Source organism: Peromyscus californicus, unplaced genomic scaffold, assembly GCF_007827085.1.
Source record: "Peromyscus californicus insignis strain IS unplaced genomic scaffold, ASM782708v3 Scaffold_11__1_contigs__length_118956290, whole genome shotgun sequence".
NCBI lineage: Eukaryota > Metazoa > Chordata > Mammalia > Rodentia > Cricetidae > Peromyscus > Peromyscus californicus.
The window spans coordinates 70666047-70689909 of NW_026294402.1; the positions used below are offsets into that span (position 1 = coordinate 70666047).

At 39.4% G+C, this 23863-nt stretch overlaps 1 protein-coding gene and 1 pseudogene across 1 annotated transcript in view; one reads left to right on the forward strand and one right to left on the reverse strand.

The window, feature by feature from the left end:
* Positions 1-23863, forward strand: part of Bmp5 (bone morphogenetic protein 5) — a 125608-nt gene that overhangs the window by 79378 nt on the left and 22367 nt on the right. The window contains exon 4 of the mRNA XM_052714699.1: positions 22487-22681. Coding sequence (XP_052570659.1) covers positions 22487-22681 — 195 coding nt within the window. The remainder of the gene's footprint in view (positions 1-22486; positions 22682-23863) is intronic.
* On the reverse strand, positions 13631-14667 carry LOC128095593 (high mobility group protein B1-like; annotated as a pseudogene).

A 23863-nucleotide genomic window follows, 5' to 3' on the forward strand; every position in this document is an offset into this window, starting at 1 on the left:
GCTAAGGTTTGTGCCATCATGCAGCAAAGGAATGTTTAGCTTTGAAATAGAGTTGGTAGCACAGGCCTGTGATCATAGCCGCTTAGGATGCTGAAGCCTAGGATGGCCAGTTCAAGGCTTGCCTGGGCTGTAGGGAAAGCTTAAGACTGGCTAGGACAAACAGATAAACCCTGACATAAAATAAACACAAATAAATGGGCTGGGGATATAGTTTAATGATAGTGTGTTTGCATTACTTGAGGGCTTATGTTCAATTCTTATTACCTAAAAAAATTTTATAAAAATTTACCAAACTTTTTCCACAAGAGTTTTATCATTCTTGATTCCCAAAAACATGGAATAAATGTTCTTATTTTGACTTTGACCATTCTAATAAGTGTACATATCCTGATGGCATAGGATGTGGAACACCTCCTCATGTGCCATTTAAATGCCTTATTTGGTATAGTGTCTGTTAAGACACAACACTGCCCCCACTTTCTTTTTGAGACAGAGACCCTAAACATATCTCAGTGTCCTCCAACTTGTGACCCTCCTGCTTCAGACTCTGGAGCACTGTGTTACAGGTATATAACACCAGTCCTGGTTTAGAGTCTTTCCTTATTGAGTTTTTAGAGTTAGTTATTTATATATTCTGGACAGTAGTTTTTCAGCAAATATTTTTTCCATGTCTGTAAGTTGTCTTTTAATACCTTGATAGAAAAGAAATTTTTATTCTAATGAATTTTCGTTTATCAATTCTTTCTTTTTATGGGTCAAATCTTTGGTAAATCCCACTACCACCTCAGATTTTGATAAAATATCAACTAATATTCAAACTTGTGGTTTAACCAGGGTAAGCAAATTCACTCTGAATGTAGTCCAACATGCAGTTTATAAAACTCATTATTCTTTTGCAAAAGGTCAACATTTAATCTATAATTTCTCTGCTCCCATCTACCCTCCTCTGCTGTGGGATGTTCTGTATGGCAAATGTGTTGTTGATTGGTCAATAAATAAAACACTGATTGGCCAGTGGCTAGGCAGGAAGTATAGGCGGGACAAGGAGGAGAATAAAGCTGGGAAGTGGAAGGCTGAGTCAGAGAGACACTGCCAGCTGCCACGATGACAAACAGCATGTGAAGATGCCGGTAAGCCACGAGGCACGTGGCAAGGTATAGATTAATGGAAATGGATTAATTTAAGCTGTAAGAACAGTTAGCAAGAAGCCTGCCACGGCCATACAGTTTGTAACCAATATAAGTCTCTGTGTTTACTTGGTTGGGTCTGACGGCTGTGGGACTGGCAGGTGAGAAAGATTTGTCCTGACTGTGGGCCAGGCAGGAAAACTCTAGCTACACTCCTCCCAATATCCAAGATGAGAGGGAGACAGGGATGTTTCTGCCCTGAGATCTCGACTACCAAGATTATGTTTGGGAATGCAACATATTAGAATTTTCTTCCCAAAAGTGTTTAAAAGAAAATTCTATCATCAGAGCCTGTTATTTACTTGTCAAAATGCTTGGATATTTTTATTCCCTAAGCATAATTGCTTTTCTGAAAGCCTTGTATTCTGAGAAAGATCATTGCAAATACAGAGTCATGATTCTAATTTTTAAAATTCTTTTTTTTGTTATGTGTACCTTTTGCTAACTAATACTTGTAAATATACTATATTTGTAGTCCTTTTTATTCATGAATATTTTTTCTAAATAAGAACTTACTTTTTAATTTTTGAGATTATAATATAATTACAACATTTTACCCTTCTTTTTCCTCCCTCCAAAACCTCCCATATACCCCTCCCGACTCTCCTTCATGGCCTCTTTTTTTATTTTTGTTTTTTTGAAACAGGGTTTCTCTGTGTAGTTTTGGTGCCTGTTCTGGATCTCACTCTGTAGACCAGGCTGGCCTTGAACTCACAGAGATATGCCTGGTTCTGCCTCCCAAGTTCTGGGATTAAAGGCCTGTGCCACCACTGCCTGGCCCATGGTCTCTTCTTTTATTAATTGTTATTGTGTATAGACCTTTAAATGTATATACATGTATATTTGTAAATATAGCCTGCTCAGTTAATACAAGATTACTTGTGTGTATGTTTTTAAAGACTGACCAATTGGCACTGGGCAAGCAATTGGTGTGCTCTTCCCTGGGGAGGACCACCTCTCTGGTTCCCAGCTTTCCTCAGTTGCCTGTAGTTCTTTGTGGAGAGTTGAGGCCTCTGAGGCTTTCCCTGATCCACTGTGGCATGCCCATTGGCGTCACCCTTTTTCAGCCGACATGTAGGCAGTTATGTTAGTGAGATTTTATGGGTGTAGCTTCTCACAGCAAAGTCCCCATTCCTCTGCTCCCTCTTTCAGTGTTCTCTGAGACTTAGGTGTGGAAGTGTTCTAAGGTTGTATTAATTGGAAATAGGTGCAATAGAATACATTTCAGTAGTCTATTAAAAACGTCAAGTTGCTGGGTATGCTAGTACATACTTGTAACAACAGTGTTTGGAAGGTGGGGAAAGGAGGGCCAGGCATTCAAAATCCTTTTTCAATTGTATGCTGAGGTTAACCTGGACCACGTGGGACATTATCTAAGAAACAAAACAACTGAATAAACCAATAAAGAAAAATTTCTATTTTTGTCATGCTCATATAATTTAAAAACTAACTTTTTAAAATCAATGTCTTTTGTTTTGATTTATAATATATTTATAATTGAATGAGATGTTTTATAACCTCATTTACTTATCCAGAGTTTAGCATCAAAACTCAAGAAGACACATAGAGATAGGTTTTAAAAGCAGCATTTTAAAGATAAATGGTACTTATTAGTGGTGGATTAAAAAAAATTGATTGAAAGGTTTATTTCACCATTAAAATTTTATTTATTCTATGTGTATAGGTATTTTTTTTTCTGCATGTATGTCTGTGCACCTATGCCTGGTTTCCTGAGGAAGGAAGAGAATGTTGGACTCCTAAGACTGTAGTTACAGGCCGGGCGGTGGTGGCACATGCCTTTAATCCCAGCACTCGGGAGGCAGAGGCAGGAGGATTTCTGTGAGTTTGAGGCCAGCCTAGGCTACAGAGTGAGTTCTAGGAAAGGTGCAAAGCTACACAGAGAAACCCTATCTCGAAAAACCAAAAAAAAAAAGAAAGAAAGAAAGAAAGAAAGAAAGAAAGAAAAAAAGACTGTAGTTACAAGACAGTTATGAGTCACTATGTGGGTGCTGGGAATTGAACCTGGGTCCTCTGGAAGAGCATCCAGTGTTCTTAACCACTGAGCCATCTCTCCAGTCCATTTCATCATTTTAAAAGCTTTCATGTAATGAAAATAGATATGAAAGTATCCTGATGAATCCATATTTTTGCGCTTTATTTTCCCTAAATTCAAAGGAGTAGTCATGGAGTAACACTCTCAACAAACAATACGTCAAGAACATGTTCTATTGTTTTTCATGGCACCATTCTAGGCTCTTGACTATGGCTATACTGAAGTCTGCAGGGAAAATATTCTTCCAAGTAATGCTATAGCCACGAACACTGTGAAATACTTATATAAGATACCATGCAACTGTGTTTTTTCTAGTCTTTGCATATGAGTTTAACTTCTTGAGGATACCTACTTTTCCAAAATAAATTATAAATTCCCTATAGTGCTGGCGTTTGCATGCTTCACAGACAGCACGCTGGGAAGAAGAAAGAAAAAGTTCATTAGAAGTCAAGGGAGCTCTCTGTGGTTCTGTGTTACTGAGTTCAACCACAGTACCACTGCTGTAGACTCACAGAGTTAAGGGGGAAACGGAAAACAGTGACAGAGAAAAAGCCAACAACAAAATACATCAATTGTTAATATTTAGAGAATGGGGATAGAAATGTCACATAAGACATCCTCCAAAAGGACATATTATTTTCTCTATCGAGTGATATTTCAGTTTTTGTGAAATAGAAACTTGGGGGAATGATTAGCCTTCCCAGGACTGGCTATTTCTAAATTTAAAAACAATTTTTGTTGACAGTTACACTCATGTGCCATTGGTAGACTATGAAGATAGACCTCCGTCTCCACAAGGTGGGAAGTATTTATACAGAGAGACCTGAGAGAAAAACGTTAGCTGTAATGAATTCCTAGCACCAAGAGGGAAAAAGATCCTACTTTAGGGTTGAAAGTGTTGAACTCTGACCCTTCTCCCCACCCATAGCTGAGGTCCTACTGACAGTGAATGGCTGCTGGAGCAGGGTTAGTCACTTTATTTTAGGAATATGGCTGCTGGTGGGATGCCCATGCCCAAGTAGATGACATACAACTACGTGCATGTGGTTAGCACTAATTGAGCTCAGTGGGTAAAATATAACAATCAATTACTAATAATCAATTTTAAAAGGAGTACATGGTATTATCAGGTCGATGGGATGAGAGGATCTCAGGGGTAGTTGGAGGGGTCTGGAGAAGAGGATGGGTACAATCAAGATACCTGGTATACAGGTATGAAATTTTCAAAGACTAAACTAAAAATTTTATTTTAAAAAACAGACCATTCTTTTGAGTCTCATTTTAATCATTTCAAAAGATGTGACTATTGCTTTGTGAGGAATAGATGCGGCGATGCTTGTAAAGCAACAGATAAAATACCTGGCTTCAATCCCAGGCGGCTGTTGCTTTGGTGTTAGTGTTAGAAGCACTACGTTGACTGAGCACAGAAAAAGTGTCAGTGAAGGTTTGTATATTTTTTTCTATGAAGAATGTTTGTTATCTTTCTATTTTATATGTATGAAGACAATAAAGAAATGACTTCTATATGCACGTCTGTTCACTTACTTGTTTGTGCTGGATAAAGCACCTTTCTATGAAGCTCAGAGTGGCCTCAACCTGGAAAAACTCACCTGCTTCAACCCTGAGTTCCAGATTACAGGAATGCATCACTATACCTGACCCAAATGTCTTCAGTCAGTATTTCGGAAGGGAGAAAAATGTGGACACTGATTATAACATATTACATTGGGAATTTTGTATCAGTCCTCTTTATTTATTTTTCTGTCCTCACTGTATTTTAACACAGTGTATTTTATTGATCTATTTTCATGGTGCTAGAAGCAGCTTATGATTATTCATAGAATGTAAAATTAAGGTCAAATCTTTAATGAACTGTGCTATTCTCTGTGATAAAGACTGGATAAATGAGTACAGAGAAATGCTTCCTTCAGACACTCACAACTTTACCATCACTGTGTTGAGTTCATCTTCAAGACCATTGTCACTGTGTAGACCAAATACCAAGTATTAAGCAAATCTTACTGCTGATACATGTGAATATAAATTTCAATTTTAAAAGTGCTTCCATATGGATACCACAACATATAGAGATTTTAAAGACCTTTGGTAGATTCCTGCTAGTCTGTGGTTTATCATAGTTTTATTTACATCTATCCTTTTGAAGGAAAGAATTTTCTCAGTGTAATATTTTTTTTTTTTAGTATAAAAAGTCACATAACTGGAAGGAAGACTAAAAGTAATTCATTCTTCTTAGGGTTTTATGAAAAGAATGTTTCTGCTTTCTTAAAATAAATGAGGGCTATAAGACAAAATGCTAGCCAGTCTTTCTGGGGTATGTGAGAGTTGATGTCTGCAAAGCTCATAGGGCCCCAGGGAAAAGGGGCTATATAAAGACAAGTGCTATTAAAGACTAAGAACTTTTGTGGAGATACAATGTAATTTTTAGTATGTGATCCATATGTCCATCATGAAAATTGGGGCCAAGGAAGAAGCATTTGTTGGGCTTGCCATGCAGGAGGTAGTGTACCCCTCATTTCAGGCTGATGCCCCTGGAAGGAGAACACTTGTTTTTCTACCGCCTCAGCCCTGCCTTCCAGACTGTAAAATCTTTGAATCTGCTGAAACGCTTCCACTCTAGACACAGACCTCTGGCTCTGCTCCTGTGTGCGTCTCGCCCATTCTGTTCCCAGAACTTCCTTTCCTGGGATCTCCTGAGTATTGGTTTTCAAGGATTGTGTTTCCTGCCATGCCCCAGTTACTTCCCAGTGTTTCTGCCCCCCCATTTCTTTTTCCAGCCCCCATCGCATCTCAAAGTGAAGGCATCAGATACTCTCCTACATCAGATACTCTCCTGCAAAGTGTTTAGAGAGGGTAGCAAACCTTGGTAGACCCTCTTTCCCCTTCATGCTTCTCTATTCTGCATGTGCCCAGTCAGAGGAAAAGGAGTTTCTTCTGATACTTTATATTACTTGGAATTGTAACTATTTATTTTTTAATTTAAAAAATTAATTAAAATATAATTATACCATCCCCCCTTTCAACCATGTGCCCTGGAGAGATTGAGTGTATCCTTTCCTGAATCAATGAGTATTGTTGACATGAGAAAGACCATGTTAAGCCCGCCAATGCCTCACATTCATGAGAATGGCAAGGCGTTCCCCAGGTCATGTTGAGTAGGAGGCTGGGGAGAGAATGGCAAGGCCTTCCCTGAGTCCAAGTATGGATGCTGATAAATGGCTAACTTCTAGCTAAAAACAGTACAAGCAAAGAGTACTGCCCATACAAAAGTACCCCCAGCAGCATCTGTGTCCCTTGTAACTGTAGGATCATGCCTCCCTTAGATTTCTCCTCCGCAGAGACTTCCTACCAAGGTAATCTAGCTCACCTCCTTTTTCAGCTGTGTATAGGTGGGGACCCAATTACTCAGGGTCAGAGAATCTGAGCTTGCTTTACCCAGCAGGGCTGCATAATAGGATGATTTTGCCACAGGGATATTTACCAGGTGTTTGGAAGTGTCTACACTTGGCTGTAGGGTGTGTTTTGACTTGCAAGGGGGAGGTCTTTTGTCTCTCCTCTTAGCATATTATAAAAAGCCCTTTTGAATAAAGCTCTGGGCAGCTGGGTACTGATCCAGGGCCCTCCTGAAGCTATCCTGTGTCTCTATCTTGTCGTCTAGGTCTATATCTTTCTATCTGATATTTTCTCATTCTTCTCTCCTCCACCTAAGAACCCTTCAAAAGGTAGGAACTGGACTCCCACATGTATAGGAAACCTGTCTCCATGTCCAGCTGTGTGTACGAATTGCAGTGAGTCCTGGAAGCTGGAGCATCTCCATCAGTGTGCGCAACTTCCTGATTCCAGCTGTTCTCTATGTGCATCACATCTCCATCAGTGTGTACATCCACCTGATTTCAGTTGTTCTCTATGTGCACTGCATCTCCATCAGTGAGTACATCCACCTGATTCCAGCTGTTCTCTAAGTGCATCGCATTTCCATCAGTGTGTACATTCACCTCATTCCAGCTGTTCTCTATGTGCATCACATTTCCATCAGTGTGTGCATCCTCTTGATTCCAGCTGTTTTCTATGTGCATCGCATTGCTACCAGCGTATGCACCCTCCTGATTCCAGCTGTTCTGTATGTGCATCTATAATTTCTTCTTTCCTAGGTCAATCTCAAAGCTGTGTAGGTCTTGGCAATCCCTCCCTCCAAGTTTCCTCTTATGCTTCTCTAACTCCTTTTCTAAGTCATGGACACTTTCCCCTTGATATGTGTGTGTGTGTGTGTGTGTGTGTGTGTGTGTGTGTGTGTGTGTGTGTGTGTGTGTGTGTAAATATACAAATAAAATCTGCTGTGTCAGTTTTGTGTTGCTTGTATGTATACAATTTCAGGGCTGACCAGTTAGTATTGGAAACCAGCTAGGGGGCTAGTTGCTGGCTTAGACTAATTCACCCACTCGCAATAGTCTTTAGTTGCCTGCAGCTCTTTGTCTGGGTGGAGCCTGGTTATATTCCCCCCTTCCATGATAGGGTGTCTATTACTGTTGGCCTTGTTCAGGTCTTTCTTAGGCAGCCATACTGCTGAGGTATCATGGTTGCAGCTTTCCTGTAATTTTTAGGAGACACAATCTCACCATAGAATTTCTTTTTTTTTTTTTTTTTTTTTTGGTTTTTCGAGACAGGGTTTCTCTGTAGTTTTGCGCCTTTCCTGGAACTCACTTTGTAGATCAGGCTGGCCTCGAACTCACAGAGATCCTCCTGCCTCTGCCTCCCGAGTGCTGGGATTAAAGGCGTGCGCCACCACCGCCTGGCTCACCATAGAATTTCTGGTCCTCTGGCTCTTACCATCTTTGTGGCCTCTGTTTTGCAATGTTCACTGATGTATGAGGGTAGATGTAGCCACTGGGCAACCCAAAATCAGTTGATCTCTGTGTTACAACCGGTTGTGGTCTCTGTTTGCTACAAAGAGAAGTTTCTTTGATGAGGGTGAGAGCTACATTTATCTGAGGGTATAAGGATAAATATTTAGAATACAGTTAGGAATTATACTGGTTTAATAAAGTTGCAGTAGCAAGTTCTCCTCTGAGATCCATAACCTTACTAATCCCAGGGAGTTGGCTGGGTTTCCAGTACCAGGCAGGATTTCTCTTCTGTTGAGCAGGCCTTAAGTCCAATTAGACAGCTGTTGGTTACTGCCAACATATGAGTACCTCTATTACACCATTGAGGATATCGTGGCAGTCTGGTTATCCTTGTGGTTCATAGGCATCACAGATGGTTAGGACTTTTGAATGATTTCCTCCCCTGGCAGCTTGCAGAGCACCATCTGGCACTGTGAAAGGTAGACCGAAACCTCAAACAGGAGGCTTTCAAATCAAATCCATCTCAAATCTTCCAAGCCTTATGTCCTAAGTGTGTGGCATCTCTAGCAATAAAGATATATCTCCAACCTCTGGGAGGCAACCAAGAGGAATAGTATTATTTTTGCAGTCTCTTGGAGTACCCTGACCAACAACTTGAAAGGAAGTTTCTCACGCCTGGTACTTTTTTTTTTTTGTATGGCTCTTGTAAGGGACATTGTCAACACAAATGGTGTGGAATAACTTCACTTAAGTGATATATATTATATTATTAATATACATGCATATATATTAATTTTAGATAAATACAAAATAATGATTCCTTAAGGATTCTTTTGTCCCTCCTTCCTCCCTCTCCTTCTGTATTGACTTCCTTTTCCCTCTCTGTTTTCTCCATGCTCCATCTTATCACCCAGACCCTGCTATTTCTGTCTCTAGTCCATCCTTCCCATGCCCTGTTTTCACTTTATGACTTCTCTCGTTACTTGACGTCATATACTCACATATGAAGATTTGGAGCTAGGAACCACAGATGAGAGAACATATGGCATTTGTCTTTCTTGATTTGGGTTACCTCAGTCACAACTATTTTCTTGTTCTATTCATTACCTGCAAAAGTCATGATTCCATGTTTCTTTATTGCTGAGGATATTGGAATACTATGGATATAGTATTCCATAGTGCAGATGCACTACATTCTCATTACTAAATTCGTCTTTTAAAGGGCATTTAGGTTGCTTCCATTTTCTAGATATTGTGAACAGACCAGCAATGAACAGTGCTGAGAAAGCACCTATGGAGTAGGATGTCTAGTTCTTTGGGCAAAGCAGTGGCATGGCTGGGTGGAACAGTAGATGTAATTTTTGGACTTTTGAGGATTCTCTGTACAGATGTCTGGAGTGGCTGCATCATTTGTATCCCTCCCATCCTTCTTGCCATTTTACCCTCCTCCTGTCTCCTTTGTGTTTGCCTCCCTGCCCCTCCCCTGTCTTTTTTTGTAACTACATTTTGTTGTTGCTGTCTGAGACAGGGCCTTTCTATGTAGCACTTGCTGGCCTGATTCCTGCTATATAGTTGGGTACAACTCATAGCAAGTCTTCTGCCTCAGCCTCCCGAATGCCGAGATTACAACTAAGCACCCCAAATGGGCTGTAACCATTTCTTTTACTTATTTATTTATTTTTGTTGATCTCTAGGTATCGTGTAAGAGAAACATCTTTGTTTTTTTTTTTAAATTTGTTTTCAAATTTCTTAATTGTGTAGAATCCATTTTTATCCCTTTCTCTCCTCCCAAGTTCCCACCCTTTCATCCCCACCACTTTTCACTCCCATTTTTATGTACTCTATTTTTTTTTAAAGTAAACCTACTTAGTCCACTTAGTGCTGTCTGTGTGGATGTAGGACCATCCACTGAAGCCTGGATGGCCAGTCAGGGCTGCACCCTCAAAGGAAACTGGCTTCCCCTAACCCCAACAGCCATCAGTTGCAATAAATCCTCTGCTGTAGGTGGAACTTTCTGAGCCCCCCTTCCCCCATCCATGCTGGGTGTTTGGCTGGTTTGATATTGTAGGTCTTATGCAACTGTTGCATCAATGAGCATATTTTATCAGGGCATTTGTTATTGTAGTTCCCAAGGTTTGAAGCTGGTAGACTGTTGATTACCTGACTCGGCTGGTAGCATACACAGTACCTTCCAGCACATAGAAAGTTAGTCAGTAGGAATAGATAGAGCTTCCAGGTCAGTATCAGCTTGATTTCTTCATAGTCTATGACTCAAATATATGGTTTCTTGATAATGGGGGTCTTCCCATCAAGTTCTGGAGGGTAACCAAGAGAAATTGCCATACTCGGTAATTGTGAGCAGGGCCAATCCATGGGGAGTAACTTCGGGGAGGCTGGACTCCATTGACCAACAACTCAAAAGAAGTAACATACATTGGGCATAAGGATATTTATTTGATTGCCTATCTTCTCTCGGGAGGCATTGTCCAGGTGACTCTATTTACACTCCACTTAAGTGTGTGTGTGGGTGCTCCTGCACTTTGTGTGTGTGTGTGTGTGTGTGTGTGTGTGTGTGTGTGTGTGTGTGTGTGTGTGTAGATTTTAGGAAGTTTCTATAGTAATGGGTTTCCATAGAGCATTTTAGAAAGTTCTTTAGTGTTAGTTATTCACCTCCATACTCAGTCTTCTATCCTGCTGGATCTTTCTTTCTTTCTTTTTCTTCTTTCTTTCTTTTCTTTCTTTCTTTCTTTCTTTCTTTCTTTCTTTCTTTCTTTCTTTCTTTCTCGTTCTTTCTTTCTTTCTTTCTCGTTCTTTCTTTCTTTCTTTCTTTTCTTTCTCTCTCTCTCTCCCTTCCTTCCTTTCTTCCTCTCTCTCTTTTTTCTCTTTCTTTCTTTCCCTTCCTTCCTTCTTTCCCTCCCTCCCCCTCCTTCTCCACCTTTCTTCCCTTCCTTCCCCCCTGTCTTTCTTTCCTTTTGACACAAGGTCTCACTATGTAGCCCTGGCTGTCCTGGAACTCACTATGTAGACAAGGCTGGCCTTGGACTGAAGTCTACCTGCCTCTATCTCCCCAGGGGGCTGGGATTAAAGACGTGCACCACCATGATCAGCACCTAGCTATTTCTTCATCACAGACAATTCCCAGCTCTCAGGACATATCAGTGTCTCAGGACATGCTTGTGGATATTTTTTGAGACTTCTATATTTTGAAGTTTTTGAACATGTGTGTGTGCTTCTGTGTCTATGCAAGTATGCATATACATGTGGGGTGTGTGTGTGTGTGTGTGTGTGTGTGTGTGTGTGTGTGTGTGTGTATGTGTGTGTGTGTGCACAAGAGTTTGTGCACAGGCACATACAAAGAGGACAAAAGAGGGAATCAGATCCCTCCAGAGTGGAATTACAGGCATTTGTCAGTTATTGACAGTCCTGCTTATTCCATAGGTTCTGAGGGAATTCTAACTCTGGTCCTCATGGTCATGCAGAAAGGAACTAGTAAGCCATTTCTCCAGCTCCTTTAAGGTGTCATTTTACCTTAATTTGTCGGTCACAGAGTCCTGCGCCTGTTTAGGCATACCAATTATTTATTCACATTCACTCCATCTTTTGTTTTTGACACATTGAGAATTCTAAATATGTAACTTACACAGGAAAATAGTTAGCTTAAAAATTTCCTTTAAATACCACTGTAAAGATGATAAACCAAAGTTCTAGGGAAGACATTGATTCTTAAGCTCTATCTAGTAACTATAACCTGAGAACTACGAGGAAGAGTTGTTTAAAAAACAACTTACCTTGCGTTCTAAAGTTCATAAAAAATTTCAAAATACCACTTACCTTTCAGGTTCCAGTATCATTAAAATTAAAATCTAAGCCTTCTTTGTTTATGTTGGAATTTATAAGTCAGTGTAAATTATCTTAAAATTTGAGCAGCCATGTTGAATTATGTTTGGAGTACTCGAAGTTTGTATGCTTATATCTGGAATGGCTCTGTTTTCTGCTATACCACTAAAGCTATGCATATTTTCATCTAAGTTGAAATCTGAAGCTGGATTAGAAGATTCATAATTTAAGGCTACACTGACTTGAAATATGTTTGGAATTCAAGTAGATAAAATTATATCTCAACTACATTCCTTAAAATGTAATATAAGCATGATTTAGTATATCTGGTAGGCAGAAAATTCTATACATTTAAAATCATTTGTTTCCAACAAGGGCAAAATCCTAGTATATTTTAGTTACTGAGTCCATGATTTATGTGTACTAGGATCAGTCTTAACCACAGGCTGAACATAAGTGAGATCAAATAGACATGTCAATGAAAAATGAGATTGATTTGCTTTCTGTGAAGTCCTCTGTAAAGGGTGCTATATGTCTTGCTTCAAAGGAAGGGAAGTTAATTTGTACACATTCTATCACAGGTGTTCTGGGTTAAACAGTCAGCAGCAATAGGTTTATAGGAAGAAAGTACTTTGGAATTTATGCTAACGTCTTAGAGTGATATCAGCACTTAGACTCTGATAACTTCTCAAATTAATGCCTTTTAGATCATGTATCCTTCAGGGAAACAGAATCAGCTAGTGTGGAAGCAGTTAGCAGTGCATCAGCGTGACTCTGAAGAGCTGCTTTTGGTCAGAGTATCTTTAATAACTCTGTTTTTAAAGAATTAATGATTTTAGACTTTACATTTTTCCAAAAGGAATTGCCTAGAAATACAAGCCAGTAAGTTTAGGATATGTGTTTGCTGCAGCAGCCTACTTCTCTGCTACTATAAATGTAAAAGAGCCTCAGTTGTATTCTTGGTGAATTTGCCTTAACGTTCTGTTCCCAGTACTTGCTCAAATCAGTGAGTTCAGAGTGGTAGAAATTGAAACTTTAAATAGCCATTCTCAGTTATAACAAGATTAGTGGAGCAGAGTTCTGTCTGATTAATTTTCCTAATGATTCCTATTTGAAGGCAATGATCCTTTCTTTAGAAGACACCTTAATCTTGTTTTTATTCACACTATAATTAATAAAACAGTGAAAAATTGCTCATGTATCCACTAAAATTTTTTTCTTTTTATTACCTGGGACCTGTACAACAATTTTTCCTTCCTTCCTTCTTTCTTTCCTTCTTTCTTTCTTTCTCTCTCTCTCTCTCTCTCTCTCTCTCTCTCTCTCTCTCTCTCTCTCTCTCTCTCTCTCTCTTCTCTGTGTTATACCTCTGACTGTCCTGGAACTCACTTTGTAGACCAGGCTGGCCTCGAACTCACAGAGATCCACCTGGCTCTGAGCCACCACTGCCCCGCTCTTGCACAACAACTTTAAGATAAAAGAAAGGATGGCTTTTTTGCATGCAAAGATTGACTTGACATTCTTTTTTTTTTAATAAAAAAAATTGTATTTACTTAGAAGCATTCAGAATGCCAACAAAACAGCTGCAATTTTTTTTTGCAATTACAGAGTGGTATTCAGTTAACAGAACAACAATTATCTTCGTATAAGCTGCATCAGAGACAACTGAAGATGAAAAAAAACAAAAACAAAAAAAAATAAAAACAAAAACAAAAAAAAAACTACTGTCCCCATATATAACTAATTTGTGCTGTGCACCAACAAGGACCTGCTTTAAATTTCCATGCCAATTTACAACCCCCAGACTGTACCAGGCAAGGTTAGTGGCTCTTGAGAATACCACCAGGACAGGGCTATCTAAAGACACATTCGGTAGTGTGTTAACTATACAAAAAAAGACACTGTACAGTTTAAAAACAAATCTTACACAGCCTTACATTTCAACTTTTTTCTTTAAAAGGAGTGAGTTGTGTACAGGGGGGTTAAATGCTTTATAGACAAGAAAAAAAAACTGCGCTAGAACCAACTTATTCATCATTATCATCTTCTTCATCTTCGTCTTCCTCTTCTTCCTCCTCTTCCTCATCCTCTTCATCCTCCTCCTCATCTTCCTCTTCCTTCTTTTTCTTGCTCTTTTCAGCCTTGACGACCCCCTTCTTCGCCGCATCGGGTTTTCCTTTAGCTCTGTAGGCAGCGATATCCTTCTCGTACTTCTCCTTCAGCTCGGCAGCCTTCTTCTCGTAGGGCTGCTTGTCGTCCGCAGCGGTGTTGTTCCACATCTCCCCCAGCTTCTTCGCCACGTCCCAATGGACAAGCCGGGGTGCTCTCCTTTGATTTTGGGGCAATACTCAGAACAGAACAAGAAGAAGGCCGAAGGAGGCCTCTTGGGTGCATTGGGGTCCTTGAACTTCTTTTTGGTCTCCCCTTTGCGGGGGGATGTAGGTTTTCATTTCTCTCTCATAACGAGCCTTGTCAGCCTTTGCCATGTCTTCAGATTTCCCCTTTTCTTTAGCAGACATGGTCTTCCACCTTTCTGAGCACTTCTTCAAGAACTCTGAGAAGTTGACAGAAGTATCCGGGTGCTTCTTCTTGTGTTCCTCCCGGCAAGTTTGCACAAAGAATGCGTATGAGGACATTTTGCCTCTCGGCTTCTTAGGATCTCCTTTGCCCATGTTTAGTTGATTTTCCTCCGCGAGGCACAGAGTCGCCCAGTGCCCGTCCGGCTCGCGCTTGCCCCAGCGCTGTCTATGCCCCAGTACTGCCTGACTTGACATTCTTAATTTTACAGGCAAAAAGACAATACCAATGCCAATATCAAATTCTAGGCTTCTATACTTCTTTTCATTAATTACTGTACTTCAGAGCTCAAGTATCCTATTAAGCATCAACTGAGCTTATTCTCCGCAAATGACATTCCTTTGTTTCTAGCAGCCGTTGGTGAGATCACTGGAATGCTGCTACATCCTTCAAAGAGACTTCAGCCCTCTTCTCTAGCCCTCCTCCTCGTTTGTGTGGACGAGCACACACATATCTAAACGCGAGCAACTCCTTGAAAGCAAGTTCTTTGCCTCCTGTTACCTTCCCACTGCATCCCTGCCCCTTCCCAGTACATAGCTTTAAGACGTGGGTGTTTTTCAAGGGAGCTGTTTTCTCTTGTGTAGCATTATCTCTTGCGTTAGTACAGAGCCTCTAACGTCTTCTGGTTGCTGGTCTACTGACCTTCCAGAGACCTTCTCCCATTCTCGGAAGTCTCTGCTGATGCTGATGTAGAAGACTGCTTTAGCACTTGTTCTGCTGTTTCCGTCCTGACCCGTTGCAGAAGTATTCATGGAGGGGGAATCTCTTCTTCACTGCCGGGTCACTCTGCTAACCAGGCTCCGTAGTAGCCCTAGTTCCCAATGTTTTACAGACATTTGGGTTTAAAAAGCTTGCTATATTTCCTTTGAATTATTTTTGTTTCTAGACTTAGAGGTGAAATGATTATATTAGAGCTGGAAGCAACTCTACTTACAGATTCAAAAGTCACTACTTCTTCATAGTCTTTGGTACCTTGCTCTGCGTAGCTCATCTCTCCACCTTTCTTGGAAATAGATTTTTTTTCTCACATATTATATTCAAATATGTTTTCCCCTCTCTCTATTCTTTCTAATTCTTCCCTACCTCCCCTCCTATTCAGATTCACCCCCTTTCTGTCTCTCATTAGAAAACAAACAGACTTCTAAGGGATAACAATAAAGCAAAATAAAGCAACATACAACATACAGTACAACAAAAACTAACACATTGGAATGATAGAAAACAAACAGAACTAAGAGAGCCCAAGAGAAGGCACGAGAAACAGACCCACTCATTTGCACACTCATGAAATCCATAAGAACTGGAAGCCATAGTACATACACAAATATATTATGTATATTTATAATATATATTTATATATACATTATATAAACATATAAATAAAATTTTAAAAATGGACAAAATTAACAACAACAACAAGAAGGAAAAGTCCTGACTTGACATTATGGGACAAAAAGTCTCCAAAGATGCTGCTGAGTTCATTTTTTGTTGGACATCTCCTGTCGGGCATGAAGCCTACCCTTATGTAGCTTGAGTTTTCCTGTCTGGCCCACAGTCAGAACAAATCTCTCTCACCTGCCAGTCCCACAGCCGCTCAAACCTGACCAAGTAAACACAGAGACTTATATTGGTTACAAACTGTATGGCCGTGGCAGGCTTCTTGCTAACTGTTCTTACAGCTTAAATTAATCCATTTCCATTAATCTATACCTTGCCACATGGCTTGTGGCTTACCGGCATCTTCACATGCTGTTTGTCATCGTGGCGGCTGGCAGTGTTTCTCTGACTCAGCCTTCCACTTCCCAGCTTTATTCTCCTCCTTGTCCCGCCTACACTTCCTGCCTAGCCAATGGCCAATCAGTGTTTTATTTATTGACTAATTAGCAACACATTTGCCATACAGAACATCCCACAGCACTTCCCCCTTTTTTTTTCAAAAAGGAAGGTTTTAACCTTAACAAAGTAAAATTACATATAATTTGGGAATTTGGGTGTAGCTTCTCTTACTGCTTCCTGCTGGAGGGGGGCGCTGTATCTTATGGGGACACAAAGAAAATTTTAGGATCATGGAGTAGTCCATGAGGGTGTATCATCTGAGCCAGTTGCCTTCAAACCATTCTGGATGTTGGATCATCTGGGCCATGGTGTCATCGGAGACCTTTCAGGGGGTCTTGGCTGGTCAAACATGATGTATCTTAATCTTGAACAAATCCATAGCCTCTGGCTTTCTGTGGGAACAAAAGCAGAGACTCTTTCCCAAAGCAACATATCCTTATATCCAAATTTTGAAGTCAAGGTACCTTTGAAATATACATTTTGGCATAACTCAACAGCTTTTACAATCAAATGTTTTTCTGCAGTTAAAAATCCCAAAGACAACACAATCCAGATTCTCTGTGTAATATTCATTTTTACGTGGCTTATTTTTTATATTAATTTTACTGTCTCTTTAAAGACTTTATTTTTTTAAACTATGTATTTGTTTCTATAACTGTATATATCACCTTTTTTTTCTCTTTCAAGCCTACGTATCTTTTACACACATTGTAAACTATTACATCTGAATCTGTCTTATTGTGAATCTATTGCTTTAAACTGCAGCATTCTAAGACTGAAACGGTGCTATGGCTGTTGGCTCCGCCCACCTCAGCTTCCCAACATGGCAGTGGCACATCCACCGCCAGCTCTGGGAGCCATTGTGGGTCGATGCCTTTATCCAAGCAGCGTGCAGCCCAGAAACCTCTCCCTTTGCTTTGCACTAGCAAAGGCCAAATCCACCAAGCAGCTTAATGTGCCACCTGCAGAGGCCTCATTCCCGCCATACTGCAGGTCGAGCGCAAACACATGCTAGGAACCCACCAGTAGCTCAAACCGGCAGCTCAAACCGGCAGCTGCCGCTCATTTGAGAGAGACAATTAGGAACTGTTTTTAGCTCCGTTTTAGAATCTTTTTTCTCAGTTTTTAGGTGGAAACTCTTGCCACCACGTTGGACGCCATTTGTAGCTTGAGTTTTCCTGCCTGGCCCACAGTCAGAACAAATCTCTCTCACCTGCCAGTCCCACAGCCACTCAGACCCAACCAAGTAAACACCGAGACTTATATTGGTTACAAACTGTATGGCCGTGGCAGGCTTCTTGCTAACTGTTCTTACAGCTTAAATTAATCCATTTCCATTAATCTATACCTTGCCACGTGGCTCGTGGCTTACCGGCATCTTCACATGCTGTTTCTCATCATGGCGGCTGGCAGTGTCTCTCTGACTCAGCCTTCCACTTCCCAGCTTTATTCTCCTCCTTGTCCCGCCTACACTTCCTGCCTGGCCACGGGCCAATCAGTGTTTTATTTATTGACTAATCAGCAACACATTTGCCATACAGAACATCCCACAGCACCCTTAAGAGTATTTTGTTTACCTAGTAGTCTCCTTGGAGGAAACTAAATTTTCATTTGCAAGTGGTTATCAATTAGAGATGGCTTCTGGGTTAGGGATGGGGCCTGTGTTCACTTCTCCTTTCAGCTCTAGGACCCTATTTGGTGCAGACCATGTAGGCCTGTGCATGCTGCTTCGGTTTCTGTGAGTTACTATGTACATGGATCATGTTGATTTAGAAGGCCTTGTTTTCTTGGTGTCCTCCATCCCTCTGGCTCCTCCACTCGGGCTCCTCTTCTGTAAAGATCCCTGAGCTCTGAAGGGAGGGATTTGGTGGAGACATCCTGTTTAGGGATGAGTATTCCAAGGGTCTCGGACTCTGTCTTTGTCTCTGTCTCTGTCTCTCTCTCTGCTGCATGGTTGTGGGTCTCCCATCCTAGAGAGAGCTATCTTTCTTCCTAGTCCATTACTCTATACTGAACCTCTATGGTTCTATGGATTGTAGTTTAGGTACATTGCTTTAATGGATAACATCCACATAAGGGAATTCATATCATAATTGCCTTTCTGGTTCTAGATTATCTCATTCAGGATGAGATTTTTCTAGTTCCATCCATTTACCTGAGAATTTCATGATTTCAGTTTTTAAAAAAATGGCTGAGTAATACTCCATTGCATAAATGTACCACATTTTCTTTATCCGTTCATCTGTGAGGGACATCTAGCTTGTTTCCGGTATCTTACTCTTATGACTAAAGCAGCAATGGACATGGTTGAGAAGTGTCTCTGTGGTAGGATGACCATCCTTTGGGTATATGTCCAAGAGTGGTAGAGCTGGATCTTGAGGTAGATCAAGTCTCATCTTCCCGAGGAACCACCGCACTGATTTCCATAGAGGCTGTTCACGTGTGCACTCCTACCTGCAATGGATGGGTGCTTCCCTTGCTTCACATCCTTGTCAGTATGAGCTGTCATTTGTTTATTGATTTTAGCCATTCTGCCAGATATAAGATGAAATCTCCAGTAGTTATGATTTGCATTTCCCTGATGGCTAAGGATGTTGAACATTTCTTTAAGTGTTTCTCAGTCATTTGAATTTCTTTCTTTTTTTTTTTTTTTGAGAATTTGCTGTTTAGATCTTTATCCCATTTTTAATTGGGTTATTTGTTTTCTTGATATCTAGTTTAAGAAAATTCTTTATATATTTTGAATATTATTCCTCTAGTATATGTGTAGTTGATAAAATATTTCCCCATACTGTAGGCTTCCACTTTTTTCAAATGTATTCCTGTTGGATTGTACCTGTTAAGTTTTAGATATGCCAAGATATGTATGAGTCCTAAAGTGCTTAACTGTAGACTTGGGCTGAAATCTTCATCACTCCTATATTAATGCTCATTTAATATCACATCCCATTTTAAAATCCATTTTATATTCAATCTGTTTTTCTGTCATTGTGTCTATTTTTCTAACTTGGGAATAACTGTAAAACAAGATCAGCTTTGAAGAGAATTGGTAATATACAAACACAGTTTTCTTAAATCAAAATGGTTTAGGCTTCCTCTATTTCATGTTTCTAGTACCTAACACATATTATACATTTATTATAAAATGAAAAATAATTCAATATATTTTAAAAGTTTCACTATCTTTATTACATGCAATATATCCTAAGATCCTGTGAGCACTTTGAATGAAAACAGCTGATCAATCATTCAAAAGGTTTAACCAACATAATCAATGTAGGTATATTTTGTTTAGAGGAGTAGATAAAATAGATAATGCTTTAATAATGTAGTTTAAGACCAAGGGTAACTGAGCAAGCATAAGTTTACAAAATCTTAATTGTCACTTCATTGCTGAAGTCCAATGCCAAGAAGAAATTTAGTAATATCTAAAGTAATTTTTAAAAGGAAGTCACATTGATTTGAAGGGACACTTTGCTTCATATACAATATCTTCCTTCGCAAATCTCAAGAGAACTCTTACTCGTAACATACATCTTTAAAAATTTCAGAACATAAATCTGTAGAGCAGTATTATTTCTCCATAGCTAAAAATAAAAATACTGAGAATCTTTGTAATAAAAAAAAGGAACGTTGCAAACTACAGGAAACTTGGAGCTTTGAGTTAAGTGCTTATTTAACTATAAAAGTCAGTGTGTATTGTATGAATAGAAAACCAATTTTACCACTGTGAAGTCCTTACAGTAACCCTTTTCAGAATCAGAAAGATCATATATTAAAAATGGTCTCTGCAGTCATCAATGTATACAAGTAAAGTCTAGCTACTGTTAAATTAACACTTCGTTAAAATATCAAAGTAAAAGTTTCAACAAATACTTTTTTATGTTATATTTCAAAACAGGACAAAAAAAATGAAGAACAGATTGCCAGTTCTTCTACTTCACAGCAGTTAAGTTTCTCAGTTCGCATTTTCTTTTCTTTTGCCGAGCTCTCTGTTGCTGGAAACTCTTAAACCGATTTCAAGGGCTACACCTGAATAAACACATTGTAAAAGTGTTTATGTATTGAAGTGGGTCAGTTCAAGGTATGGTATTTGGCTGGAACTCCTAATTTCTCTTTTTACAGCACAAGGGGCTGCCAGAAGGAGGAAGTCTGAGCTGAATTAATACATTTGTTGCAGTAGAAGGAAAATGGAAACTACTCTAACCACAAATCAAACTGCCTCTTTCATTTATGCCAATGATAAAGTTTTCCTAAGAAGTATATACACTCTGGCACAGAGCCACCATAAGTTTGCATTTGAAAGAAAAACGTGTATGCTTATTTGTTTAAGGTTTACTGCTTGGGTTATTTGTAAGTCCTTTTCCTGGTAGGACGGAGTGTGGAGGGGCTTGTGAGGTAGATGTCCATTTTCATTCTTAGAGACAGCTTTTCTCTGTTATAGAACAATCGTGGAAGGTACCCATGGAGCTTGGATTGGTGTGAACTTTCTTTCAAAAACTGGCGTCGCACTGTGTGACAGACCTCTGTCTCCCTCACAACAGCTGCGTGAACTCTTATGACACGCTTTCATTTTCTGATGGTAGAGAAGTCTCTCTGCACAATTCATGTGCACACAAAACTGTTTTTGCTGCCAAGATACACTGTGTTAAGAACAAGGGCTGATTTGGTGAAATGCCGTCGGTGCCATTTTAGAACTTGTTCCTCTTGTCTTTCCTCTATGGTCGGTGAGGTTTTGTAATGGACTGAGGTTGCTTCACAGTCTTTGCTGAATAAATATTTTAAGAAAACATACACATTTTCTCAAGGGGCATGCCAGAGTCAATCATGCACATATTTCAAGCCATGTTATATATTACTTTTACAGAATCAGTAACTTCATATCTAGAATAGTAACTTCAATAAGTCTGAATAATTTCCAAGTAAAGTTACAGCATAAGACTAAATAGTTCACCTCCTTTGGTTGATTTCCATGGAACTAGAAGGCAATCAATGGTTTTCATTGTGTATATAGGTATAGAATATATAATAGGTCCTTGTATAATATATATATATATATATATAGTTATATATTATATAAACATATAATTTAAAATGACAATTACTTTAAATTGGGAGCAAAGAAGTACCTCATTCCTATAGTGTTTGTGGTACCATACTAAATAATGCTGAGGAAGTACCCAAAAAATTATATAGCATATTCACAGGAAGCACTCCAAACATATTGGTATGATTATAAATATTGCTATTCCATAGGAAAGGCACTTTAAGACACCTCAGTTTCTAGAGCCTAGGACACTATGACTTGTAAAACACTCTGGTTTTTCCCTTTCTTTGATGTACAGCCACATGTACAGATTGACAAGGGTCTAAGATGTAAACGGAGTACATATCAAACATGAGACTATATGCTCACTTAGGACTTCATTTGAGTCTCCTGAAATCTTCTCAGCCAACTTTCAGTTTGTGAATACTCCCTGGGAGAGGAATTTAGACATTTTCCTGTTTGTTTCACAGTGTTTTACAGTAGGCATGGAGTTCACAACAGGTCTGCATTCCCAGGAAAAGTCTCCCAGAATGGCACAAAGAATGTTCACTAGAGCAAACGACTTTGTAAAGTCTGACTGAGATGGCCAGAAGTGAATGGGGGAAAGGCTGTCAGTATTGACCTACATGAGAGACGCTGAAATTAGCTGGAAAAAGTGTAGATGCCCTTCAGACATTCGATTCTCGTTGCTTAGAAAAAAAAAATTATGGGGTTTTTAATGCAAAAAAGCTCAGAATTGACTTTGGAACCTGTGTTTGATGTGGGTATTTCAAGTTTGATGGGTAAACAAATCTATTACTCTTAACATTTCTCGCTGTCCGAGGAAGTATCAGTGAATAAGAGCAGCCATGGGATATTCCCTGGTGTACTTCTATGTGTTCTGTGCTGTGGTAGACTAATAAGACAGTTCAACAAATATGCCTGGATATTTATCTTTAATCATAAATATCAAGGTGTATAAGAATCTCGGTCTATAAAGAAAACATTCTGATAATGCTTAAATATTTTTCTCTTTCCAAAATACTGTAGGACTCATTCACACTACTTTATCTCTTTCCCACAAACCAAATGTTTATATGTTATGTCCTAGGACGCAGCATTAATGTAAAATCTGCTGGCCTTGTGGGAAGACATGGACCTCAGTCAAAACAGCCATTCATGGTGGCCTTCTTCAAGGCAAGTGAGGTACTTCTTCGATCCGTGAGAGCAGCCAGCAAACGGAAAAATCAAAACCGCAATAAATCCAGCTCTCAACAGGACCCCTCCAGGATGCCCAGTGCTGGAGGTAAGATACAACGAGAGTGGCAGTTGTGCTCAGAGAATTATTGGGTCATATATTGCAAGTCAAGTTGCCACAATAAATTTGCCAGCTGCGTATACCTTCATTTGGTATATGAAATCACCTAGCGATGTTTCTAACATCCCCAGAATGTTTCACCAGTGAATCACTCAGTAATTCATTTAAAAATAACTATGATGTGCCTTCATGTGTTGAAAGATTCCATTCAAATTAAAATCAAGCTGGCGGTAACACAGTTATGAAATGGCTAAGTCAACAAAGTGTAGCCAAAGTGAAATGGCACATCTTGAGGGCTAGCTTCCCCAAGGAATGGTCAACCAGGTGAATTCAGCATCTAGTCCTTCCTTTAATATTTAGATGTGAATCATGCAGCTCAGATTCTTTCTGGAACATAGGAACAGGGCAGATGGTCAGAGAGTCAAGGTGTGCTTGTATTTCCCTTAATTATCTGGTGGGCTGATATCTGAACTATCACATGTACACATAAAACTTTTCGGCAAAATATTACAGATGGGTAGCTGATATCAATCTACTTTGATTTTAATTTATTCTCCTTCTGGTTGGAAAAGGAGATAAAAGTGTCGCTAATTAGAAAGTATGTAACTGCCAGTGACTTAACTGTACACTTTATGCTGAGAAGGACCTTGGTTAGTCTAGGATATAAGACTAACCTCATGTTTTATATGAGGTAAAATTAGGTGAAATTGATGTCTACATTATTACAAGAATCTTTTTCCATCTATGAAAAATAAATTTGGATCTTTACTATTCCTAGAACTTTTCAACTTAGTAAAAAAATATTTGTTTACTGATAATGATGTATATGGTTCTCTTAACAGGTACCATATTTATAGTACTTTGCCCTAGCAAAGGGTGAGCAGATGCCTAGGACAGCCATGAGTCCCACCAGCAGTATTTTGGCAAATAGAAATCTAATTTCAAATAGCCTTTGCTATTATTAAAAACAACTTCATTTTTTGAGGTTACTTCAAAGTAACAAATCTCCTAGAACCTGAGATCGTCAAAGATGGAATTCATTCACCTTCCTGAATGTAGTTGCCAGATCACCTGACATGTCTAGAAACAGAAGCAATAGGAGAGAATTATATATGGAACTACATTATACTGAATTAAATGCTACATATAAAATGAAGCTTTCAAATAAAG